Genomic DNA, 12,149 nt, shown 5'->3' on the forward strand with positions numbered 1-12,149 from the left:
GGACCCCTGTGTCTCCTAGTCATTACAGCTCATTTGTCTGAGTGCTATTCCACTTGGCTGAGTTGAGTTAACAGTTTGCCCCGGTGCTCTCCTCTCCACCCTCCTCTTCGCCGAGCCCAGCGACACACGTAGAGAGGAGGAAATGGGAACGTGATGTATGGGTTTGTCGGGGCGCGTGCAGGTGCATGACAACCATGTTTTCCCAAGAAAACTTTTCTCCTTGCTCCTAAAGAGCAACACACACACACACACATAATGTACGTCAGAGCGCATCTTATGACTTATGACAAAAAACGATTTGCGAGTAAACTCCCAGCACCCAGCGGCTGTTTAATCCCCCCGATCCCCTGGAAAGTCTAATGACAGCTAATCAGATGCACATCCACACTCTAATTAACCAATTAACAGCTAATGGTTACGCATACACTACTGCAAAACACTGTGGATTCATTATGAGACACTCACAGTTTTCATTTCACCCATGATTCCTTTCTGGCCAACAGAACTCGGCTCTGCCTTCCTGATGAGTTCACCAGTACAGCAGAAAATGACAGTAATAACATGAAAGTCACATAATGTTTAAAAAAAAATTGACAATAATGCCACCTGCACACACACCAACACAAATTACAAACCCAAGCATGCTAAGCGTTCTTTAAATTTGAAATTGTTTTTAATTGTCAAACTGGAAATCTTTTTGGCCCCTAATTATCAATCTAATAAAGTCAATGGGTACACCATCTACTCAATTAAAGGCTCCAGAATGCAAAATAGGTGCAAAACGCAACCGAGGACCGTCTCATTTCCAGTCAGCGGGGCAACTCACAAATAAACTTTATGTCACGGTGGTTAAAGGTTTATGACTCCTGCCTTGCTGTGATTCTGTGAGGGAAACAGCTTTGTCCAAATGTTGTCCAGCACTGTTGTACGAGTTCATTACAAAACTGTTTCCATTAACTCTGCACACGGAGCTCACCGTGGTTACATGCCAGGGCGAATGATATAAAAATCAACCATCAGAAAAAAAACTGGGCAATTAAGAAAAGAAAGGCGTTACCACAATGCAGCACAGCAGGATGCCATATAAACGGAAAACCTGGGAAAACAAGACAATTAACGGGTGTGTGTGCTTCTATTCAGCTCCAATAGAAATACTTTTTGATTTTTTTAAGGGCTTACAGCTAATGGAGCATTGACTCATTAAATGTCAGTCTTTCTGTTACACTCAAAAAAATGTCATGCCATTCTCTCTTATGAACACATTGCAGATTGCTAATTCATAGGCCATTCATATTCATATTAATAGTTTTCTTGTCCTTGACAAGATATGAGTTTAAGATGGGGGGAAAAAAATATGACACTGGTGAATGAAGTAGATCACCAATTGTACAAGCAGATTTAAGCCAGGTGTTTTACAATCATAATATAATCTATGACATCTTATTTCTATATTCACAATATATAAACAGACTCCACAGGGAATGATGGCACATCAAATTCTACGAAGAATTTGTGTTTTTTTTTAACCCATTTGTTTGGTTTTACATCCAATAACTATACTGCTTTACATTCATTCCCACTGCTCTCTCACCATTACTGTTTCCTAGCGGCAGCAGGGAAGCACCGGGTGACAGTCGGACAAAGTTTACGACTCGATAGTAACAGAGTGGAACATTTAGCAACTAAAACCTAAAGATATTTCCCTCAGGAACCAGTTATCAAAGGCAGAGAGATAAAAGGAGAGCGAGTATCAGAGATACAGTATATTAGTCAGTTGGATCATGACACAAATTAATGCTGCTGTCTCTAGGTGTCTGCTGGATGTATAAATTAGACACCGTTAGGTTGCTAAAACAACTTAGGGTAATACTACATTTAGATGTACGTCACTTGGACTTTAATATTGGACTAACAGATTTTAATCGGAAGTGAACAAATGTTAATTAATAACGTGTCTCACAAGAGTGAACTAAATTTCAAGGCAAAAAAAAAAAAGAATCAACTCAAATTCATCATTGGTAAAAAAACAGGGTACTCAAAGACACGCGTCCACACATACACACACACACTGTATGAGCACAAACACACCCACTATAATACACCCACATATGCACGTGACTCAAGTCCACAGATTGACTGCGCTCAGCAAGAAGTGCTTCACGGATGGCAGTTTTCCTTTCTCTTTTCCGCCTGACAGACTTATCAATCGAGCTCAGGTGGTGCCCCATCTGCTTGCGCACATTTAAAATACACACACAGACACGCACACCCCCACACACTCACTAACTGCTTACACAAGTAGACGCTTTCTCAAGGAATAAACCAAATCAAATGTCTGCCCTTCAAATTTCATTTTTTTCTGATCCCGTCTCTCTCCCTCGCTCCCTCTGCCCACATCCTGACCTCTCCTCTTGTGCCCCCCGTGTCCCTTTGCTTTCTTGTCATCTGTGCGCCGACCACATTGTGCAACAACCTCAAGCTCTCCTTCCTGTCTTCATTTCATCTTCCTCACTGTCCTGCATGTCCACATGCTATGCCCCACGTCTACGCCGCAAGGCCCCGTGACCGTGCACCCTGCTGTGCAGAGCCCACCCTGTCCGCTGCAGCAGATGGCTGACGAACACGTGCATGAACACACAAACACACCAAAAAAAAAATCACGGCCACCAACAAACACATGCATGCTCAGGTATAAAAGAAATTAAATAAATGACACAACCCACGCACACTCAGGCCTTCAGGATTACACAACATCAAGGTACGTTCTTGTTTATCTGCACAGCAAGAACCACACATCTGACCACACAGCGTTTCACACTTCACCTCATAAAATGGACAAACAAACACAATGATAAACCCTCTGCCCAGTTTGCCAGTCATAATACCATATTTCAGCCACAGAGGAGTTTAAAACTTGATCTGGAAAACTTGCGTCTATTTCTCATTCCCTCAGCCGTCTGGGTATAATGCATCATGAATGTATTCATCCCAGCTGCATTTATATAATTCTGTTGAATTATATAAATGCACAAGCCACTGTGAATCAATACTCACTTCAGCCGGCATAATGGGGCTGTAGGACGCGTATGATATGCACATACCAAACACTAGAAAATGGGCCTTGGCAGAAAATGTTTCGAGAAACTGCTGAGAACAAAGAGAAACTACTGGGTCGAGGATGAGTAATGGGACAACGCTGTGCGCATAAGAAAGCCACAAATGTCTGTTCTCAAGAGGCAAATGATCCTTTGTGAAGCCTCCTGCGACGACATTACAGGCAATTAAGAATGCAAAAAATATTAACCTAATGCAATTCCCCCAATGTTTGTTTACTGACTAACAGATCCGCGGCCCGGACAACAGACCTGGCCTGCAAATTGACCTCTGCATGAAAGTGGCATTTGTTAGGCAATTATCTTTATTCTCCCAAGCAGAAACTAAGTTGTGATGAATGGTAAGGTGTGCTGGTGCGAAGCTCGTAGCGCCACGCAGACACTATAATTAGGCGGCCGTTTACAGGGGGAAAGACCAGGTTCCTGGCCGACCCCGGGGGAAAAATCGAACAGCCAAAAGCAATTTGCAGGCGCCTTCCAATTTCCATGAATGATTCTTTGATTTTAACGATGTAAACAAACATGCTCTTCAATGGCTTGGACATTGGCGGCAGTTGGACCGGGAACGGCTGGCTGGTTGCTCAGAAAGCGAGGACGGACCCGACTGTGCCTAGCTGGTGTTGAGGAGTTGTTGGGGATGTTTACAGACCGAGGTTTGCTGTAAAAAGAGAATGGTAGCACACCAAAACGCCAGGAAGCCATTATGGTTGGCAACTTTACGCTTTTTCCCTGGTAACCTCCATCAGGCTTGGTGCCAGCAGCCATTTGTTTGATTGTGGAAAGAAAAAAAAGGGTCATATGACATGTTACCTTCTTGTAAATTTAAGTGCTTCCTTTTTCTAATACCGTCCATTTTCAAGACGCCACAGCTGCTCTGCTTGTATGAGTGACTGTGACTTTTACCTGCAGAAAGTCTTGGCCGGGACCTGGGCGTCTGCATCTCTTGCCGCGCGTGGGGCAGCATGTGGTACCGCTTGGCTTCGTTGACCAGATCACGACACGCCTCCGACGTCTTGATCAGCTCCTCGTTGTCCACCACGTTCAGCAGGTAGGACGGGTGGATGAAGGGAAGGCGCACCACGGCCAACAGCTCTGACAGATGCTGGGGAGACACACAGAGAGAAGGGGAATAAAACAAAGAAATAGGGATGGTTTGATGTTGGACGCAGCGATCAGTGAGTATTGCTTGAATGCAACACTGTCTGCAAACATCTGAACTAATTTAGACTGAGTGAAACTGCCAGTGATGATCAAAGAGATTTCATGTGAACAACTCCAAGCAAAAAGCAGATAAGAAACACACTGGATCATAGTCAGTAAACACAGATACCAACATCTTTCTCAAACAACTGCTGGATTAACTCCAAACATCATTATAAGACCCCCCCCCCCCCCCCCCCCCCCATACAAATAACCCTTTTTTTTATCTTAAAAGAAAATAGGAAAAGCAGCTCAAATGATTTATGATGTCATATTTTATAAAAACATTGGCTATGAGGAAACCTGTTTGTAGCAAGACCATTAGAACAGTTACTGTCAGTGTCAGGCCCTTAAAGCTTCAGTTCAACACCCTGCATGTGTTCGTGTTCTATTTCTGTACTCGTGCAGGAGAAAATCCCCTGGCAAAGAGAGACAAATGAGAAAATATCCTTCAAAATCCTTTTTTTTTTCATGTACAGAATGCACCATCACAGGCACATTTTCTCTTGTACATTTCAAAAACAAGTAAAACAATTCCAGAGACTTCTAATTCTGTCATTAAGTTATTCATCGTTGGATAAGAATCCAGAAATAACCATTTGGCAAAAGTTATCAGTGAGATCTGCTCAGCATCCCACTTTTGTACTTTTGTTAGGCGTCGAGAGCCAAAATGAGGCAGCATGGAAGATCTCACCGCTTCCACCTTCTGGTTATTTTTTCCCCCAATAGCCACTGTTCATTTGCATTTACATTTAGACCCAGTTCTGGTTCATGTAACCCATTTAAGGCAAGAGAAAATCCAAAGTAAGCTGCTACAGCAACACAAGCTACAGTTTTATTCATAAAAAGTCTAATTTTGCACAACTGCGACTTCAAATTGGCCCTTTTTCCTTGAAGGGATCGTTAGAGCTGAGGAGCTTGATTATTAAACTCGAAATGTCAAAAATCCTTGAGCACAGTAGCACAAATATTTGTGTGTGTGTTTGTTCCATCACTGAGTGTGCATACATTTACCATTTATATGTGCTATAATGTAAAGGTGTTCAGACACAGGACGGGCTGTTACCATGGCAACCTCGTCTATAGCTCCTGCTGCTGTGCGTGTGTTTTTTTCTTCTCCCCAGCGAGATTGTATAAGTGTATGTGTGCAGGTCTGTCCCCCAACGGGAGTCTCATCTGTGTCGACAGTAAAAAGCAGCGAACAAGTGTGGACGGAGCGACGGAGGCTGACCCCGACGACCTTGTGGCTCAGAGCAACGTGACCGAGCCACTCGGGGAAAGCGACAAAACAACAACAGACTCAGAGAAACGTTATTCAGGGGAGAACAAATGATAAGCTGACACTGTGCCTAAACATCTCCCTCTCCCACCTGAGGGTTTTTTTTTTGGGGTGGGGGGGCCTAGCATGTGTCCCATTTATTCTCTACCAATGTCCTGGGTGCATCGGACCAGGAAGGAGGAAATAAGACAGCGGGAGATAACAGGAGAGGGGACAAAGAGGAGACAAGAGGGAACGGCTGGAGCAGGGAGGGGGGCAGTGGGGAGAAGGAGAAGGAGAAGATTAGCAGGACACGAGCGTTGAAAGGACACGTTAACTGAACTGCAGTCAACTGAAGAGAAGACGGGAGAGAGAGAGGATGTGACGGTTCTGCGGCAGTCGGGAGAAATCTGCTGATGACATTTCCTCACTTTGAGTGAGCTGGGGGGGGGGGGGGGGGGGTCGCTTTTCCCGCTCTTCACAAAACGCATACGGCTTTACCCAACAGTTTATCAAACAAACAGCTCAATACCCACATAAACACCAGCGGTCGCTCGCAGCACCCCAGCTCAAATGCAGCGAGAGGGTGAACTTGGAGCGAGCCACTTGGCATACAGATATATTCTTAAGGGAAGCATCACTAGCTCAGGTTAAGCTACTACCTCCAATTAAAATCCCCCTACAGTGTGACTTGACTCAGTAATTACCGAGTCATGTCACACTCAAGCAGAGGCGACTCAAGCTTCTGCTTTGCCAGCTACTCTTCCCCAGGTTGGCCACAACCTCACCTACTACTTGGATCTTACGACAAAAAGAATCTGACAGGAAACCTATTTTTGAAATAAAAATCATTCAAATGCTGGAAGAAAGTACTGAATTGTGTTGCACTCCAAGTTGAGTTTGGATCACGAGATCACACAGGTCATCTGAAATAGGTCCAACACTGACCTTGCTGACCCCCGGAGCTAAATTAAAATAGCGTATGTGGCAGTTTCAGCCAGGAGCTCAGTGTCGTGGTACAGCAGAAATAAATGAGCTCAAATGTCTGGTGTAATGTGCACGGTGAAAACTCGCTCCTCTTTTGAACAGGGACGAGGCCCTGGGCAGGACTTTTTGTTGTTGTGTTGGTTTCAGCTGAATATTCCGTCTTCTTGCTTTACAGTCAAAACAACACGCAGCTCGGATGAGCTCGAGACTCCTGAATGACCTGCCACTGTGTACGTATGCCTGTGTATAACTATGCATCGCCCTCACGACTCCTGCCAAAAGTTTCCCTGCTTCTCGTGCAGTGCATCCTGGGATAGGATATACTGTATCAGCGACCTAGAATATGAATAACCAAGTATAAAAAAAAAAGGTAATTGGGGTGCTCTTCTAGAAACAAGCCCCGAGTTTGCTATACATTGATTTATTTGTGGTGACCCACCACAATATGAATATTGACTACCACATATTGAGTTTCAATTTTTTTAAAATTATTATTTCAAATAGGTAAAAATCTCATTTCATTGCAGAGCTGTGTACAGCACGCATTGGTCCTGTGGACCCCAAACAAAATCCATACGTTTTTACCATCCCTATCTGTCTCTTTACTACACATGACCCGTGTACCTGTCATTCTGGGTGCACTCAAGAACGTTGCCGTGACAAACCCAACACGCCATTTCTTTGACACAACGGTGCTTCGTCACACGCACACACACGCCAAGCTAAGTTTCCTTTACCTCTACAAGATGAAGCAAAGAAAAGCAAAAGCATTCTACCCCACCATCTGCACATCTTAGCCGCACACAAACCCACATCTGCTGCAGCCCGTCTTCACTTGCCAAACATCTTCGAGACGGCAGTGAAACTAACACAAAGAGGCAGCATCTGGTCTCTGCGAAAAAGGTAAGGAATGCAACCATATACTGTAAACACACCCAAAACACACCCACACATAAACACATATTTGCACATGTGAATACAAAGAGAGACAGATGGATGCAGTGCAGCCAGTGTGGTCTGCAGCGTGACTGGATTGCATTATAACCACGTTGTTGTCTGTGGTCATAGTTGTTGTTAATCTGGTTGGTCGCTTCAGTCCGAAAAATTGATTTGACTGTAAATCTTGTTGAAGAGATTACGAAAAAGATCAAGTCACTGACCTCTGATTAAATAAACAACCATGCATACAGTAGTGGGATATCCCCTTATTGTGTGTGTGTGTGTGTGTGTGTGTGTGTGTAGAGTGGTGGGATATTTCCTAGGTTTTTTTCCTCTCTCATCTCTCACCCTCTATCTCTGGGGGGAAAAAAATACTCTTCCTCTCTAGTTCTAACTAACTCACTATCTCACCCACCTCTTTTTCACTTTCTGTCTGTCTGTATGTCTCTCTCTCTCTCTCTCTCTCTCTCTCTCTCTCTCTCTCCGCCTCCATTCCCTCTCCTCGCTCTTCCTCCCACACACGCGCATATATCAGAATGGAAATGAGGGATGTTTGCACATTCGCTGCTAATATTCAAATCCAAAGTAGTGGGCCCCAACAAATAAAAAGGAGTCCTGCTTCGTGCCGGCCGTTGAAACTACTCGAGCAGAAATGACTGCAGATGTGGTTATCTCAACGTTTGTGTTTTATCTTTTAAAAATGAGCGACCTTGATACTGCTAGACAGTAATGCTATGCCAAAATTTTTTAAAGGGGTTTTAAGCAACTTAGTTTTGTTTGTTTTATTCTTTTGGCTCTAAGGACTGGTCCCTGACTCACTCATGGACGTTAAACGGTCGGCTGATGCCGCCATTAGTGGCGGCACCACGTTATCTAATCACATGCTTTTATGCAAATCAAACTCGGGTCAGTCAACCGACGAAGCACTCGTACAGTGGGGTCACATGCACTGTGAGACTGCTGTGGTTCATTCCTGTTATGGTCTTTAATCACTGTAATTACTATGTTGTCTTTTAAATTGCTTGCAACTGAGTAAATACACTTAAACGATTCATTTGGGGGAGGAGTAATTCCATATTTGCTCTGCAGAGCTTTTTAAATGCCACTGTTTATCTGTGCATATACTACAAATCTGTTGAACAGTTATGGCTATGAAAAGGCAGTCGTATATATAACATGTGAGCTTGTTAGCCGCGCTCGCAGCAAAGTTGCACGGATGACGGTCTGTCAGTTGGGCAAGTGGTCAGATAAAGCTGAGACATCTCAACAACCCATGAGGACAAATCCTACACACTTTGGCGATCCCCTGACTCTTCATCTAGCAGCGTTGGGAGGTATAATGTTCTCTTTGTCTAATGCTTTTATGAATGACTACAACAATACAACACTAATGACATTCCAATTGGCCTCAGCCGTACTTTGGATTTTGGGTTTGCGATTTTGCAGAGGTTAACATATACCTGTGGGGAACATCAGCATGTTAAAATGTCATGGCCAGAATTAAGCTACAGTAGAGATACGCAAGCTCCCAAAAGGGAATCCAAAACATCTTGAGCCCCTGGTGGCTGTCTGCGGTGTAGGTCATAAACCCCCTTATCCAGACGGAAGTTTGAAAAGGGTTTCTGTCAGTTTTATTACATGCATGTATGTTCAAGTGTGTATGTATGATTGACTTGCGATTGGTAGTGCAGGTGTGGCAGCCGGACCTCAACAGTGTGCGGCTGGACCTCCCGATCTGCATTGTGCAAACTCTGGCTCAAAATGATGTCACCAGCACAACATGGAAGCAGCTGCATCCAGAATATTTTGGTTTCATCTATGTACAGTGGAAGGAAGAGATTCATTCCCCATATTTATGTATATACGGGCATTGTCCTACAGTAAGTACAACTTCATGGAGCTGCAAGCAAAGTACACTCTCCTCCTCTCAAACCTCTACATGAAGTGTAAGAACAGGAATCTGATGTTTTGTAAAGGTGACGTGATAAGTAAGTCTTGTGGTTTTGGATTGAACTCATTAACAAAGGTATGTCTTTCTTGATAAATTATTAAAACAGCTGTACCATGAAAGTACTTTAAAGTAATGGGATTACAGTCATTTTACCAACATGCACCTTCCAAGTGAACTGAGGTTTAATTCTTTATTAAGTGAAATTACTCTTTTCTTGTGCTTTTTGCATACCTGATTTAGTCAAGATTTCTTACATCTCTGTAATTGAGCTGGGGGCAGATTTTTCCATATCTCAAATGCTAATCCGAAAGGTAAGTAACAGAACTGACACCAGACTGAAACCTTCCACAGGTGTTAGGTCTGGTAAATATTGATCGAAGCGGAGGCATGAAGGCTTTTACCGTCCTCTCTGGAAGCGTGGCGAGTGGAGAGTGCATGCTGCGGATTGCCTGCCGTGTGAATTGTGTGCTAAAAGGGTTAGATTGTTATTTTGTCTATGTGTGACATGAACCAGGTAAATTAGAATACTCACAAAGCTCAAGACTAATGAGTGACGTGCCTGCACTTAGCAGATGAGAGCAGGCGGAATACATCCGACTCCATTTCTTTCTGTCTCCAGCAAGCACTCAAGCAGCCACTCTCTCATGCATTGGCACGCGGAGTGAAAGTGAGCGCCATCTCTCCAGACGCATGGTGTGACCTGTCATTTTCATCTCCTCGCCTACTCATCCGAGCAATCGGCGTATACTTTTAAAATGTAATGGATTAAAATCGCAAAAAGCTACAGTGCCGACGGAGAGATAAAGAGAGCATGGTGCATTAGGGGAAAAAAACAAAACTGGGTATGATCTTTTCACGTTCTCAATAACGTGTTCAGTAGTTGTTAATGCATGAAGCATATGGAAAGTTTCCACGGGGGTCTGACGACATATGGACATGTTACTTTTAGCCGGTCCACCAACACACACTTTTTTTTCTCCTTCACTCTTCTGCTCTCCCTGGAGAAGAGTTTTTATGTGGAATCCATATGTTATCCACTTGTATTTTGATATGCAACCCAGATAACACCTTGTGACTTCACCTCTCTAACACACCAGGTCAACGTTCTGAGTGCCGGCAGATGCACATGCCCTGCAGCCCCGGTCACATTGCATCTACTGCTAAACCTGCAGGGTAAATTAAGCTGCACAGCCCAGCTCCAAAAAACAACTAACTTTTTCACGCACGCACGCACGCACGCACGCACACAATCGGTAGGGATAATGTGTTTAACTGTGAAGTTCTCAGACCTGTCAGAGGCAGCAGAGAAACAGCCAGGAGGCCACCATCCGCTCACACAGATGACAAATGTCCACTGTCCATTTCCCTTTCCACTACTGTCAGCAAACACTTGCACCTCTTACTGTAGATGTGTGTGTGTGTGTGTGTGTGTGTGTGTGTGTGTGTGTGTGTGTGTGTGTGTGTGTGTGTGTGTGAGGAGATTCTGTGCCATGACGGCATCAAGAATATCTGTTTACAATGCTCAAAACAGAGAGGAGCACATGAATGCTACAGTGGGAAAAATGGACAAACTGGTGAATGACAAACAGTTCTGAATGGCAAAATAATTTTTTTTAAAGAAACATACATACTAACTCACCGAGTCACACGTGTGTGTGTGTGTGTGTGTGTGTTCAATAGGGCGTGTGCCCAAGCTTAGCTTCACATCGCTAACAGACCCACTCAGCTGAGATGACCAGCGCTCAGTGTCCTTTTGAGTGTGTGCAGGTTTCTGTGTGAAAACACATGCTTGTGCTTTTTTTTCTTTTCGTCTTCCGCTAACACATTATGGACGAGTAAAATATGCTCTCCCAAATGGCACTTCATTTGGGTTCAAGAGACGCTTTGCTGAGCGTGTTTGTGTTTTGTCGCGCTTGCGCAGCTATGGCTGCATGTCAGCCAGAGGGATGTGTTGGGGGGATGGAGAGAGATGTAGCAAACGACAGATGCCGACTGCTGCCCTGAGCTACTACTGACAGGTGCAATGTGTTCTCATCCGAGGCCTCTTTCTGCATGATTTCTTTCAAGATATTTTTTTTTTGCTCATTTAATTCAAAACATATTTGTAGGAATGGTCATTTGTTGTACATTAACGTATTGTCAAACTTTCTGGCTTGTTTCTCAACCCACTGATTTGTAACCTCTGTATTTCCTCTTCAATGAGTATATTTATTATTATTCCTCATGAATCTTGAGGAAAACAGAGACGACTGCTTCCTTTGAACAACAGATAGTGTAATTTGTTTTTTCTCTATGCACTATGTATCACTCATGCAACTCCTTTGTGTGTTTTTTTTTTAGAAGGGCCCGGTGGAAATGAGATGCCTTTGACTTGCTCTGGATATGCAGCCGGCGTGTCTGAGTAGCTGCGGTTCAAATGGCTGCACACATCAGTGCACTTTAGGACGACGAAGGACACAGATGAGAGTGGAGGTCCGGTTGCTCGCTGGCTTGCATCAGATCCCGTCCATTCTCTAATACACAAGTCGTACTTGCACTGACGTACAAGTGATTTCCACTCTTGTGTGAACGTTTGAGTACGTCACGCTTGTGCGTCCCACTCTGTGTGTGTGTGTGTGTGTGTGTGTGTGTGTGTGTGTGTGTGTGTGTGTGTGTATGTGTGTGTGAGTTGGAGAGAAAGAGACAAGGAGGAAGGGAGGCA

General features: G+C 44.0%; 1 protein-coding gene across 6 annotated transcripts in view; it reads right to left on the bottom strand.

The window, feature by feature from the left end:
• Positions 1-12,149, bottom strand: part of LOC118290068 (kelch-like protein 29) — a 192,074-nt gene that overhangs the window by 41,809 nt on the left and 138,116 nt on the right. For all 6 annotated transcript variants that reach the window (XM_035617404.2, XM_035617406.2, XM_035617405.2 and 3 more), the window contains one exon: positions 4,017-4,215. In XM_035617404.2, the coding sequence (XP_035473297.1) occupies positions 4,017-4,215 (199 nt within the window). The remainder of the gene's footprint in view (positions 1-4,016; positions 4,216-12,149) is intronic.

This window comes from Scophthalmus maximus, chromosome 18 (assembly GCF_022379125.1).
Source record: "Scophthalmus maximus strain ysfricsl-2021 chromosome 18, ASM2237912v1, whole genome shotgun sequence".
NCBI classification, from domain to species: Eukaryota; Metazoa; Chordata; class Actinopteri; order Pleuronectiformes; family Scophthalmidae; genus Scophthalmus; species Scophthalmus maximus.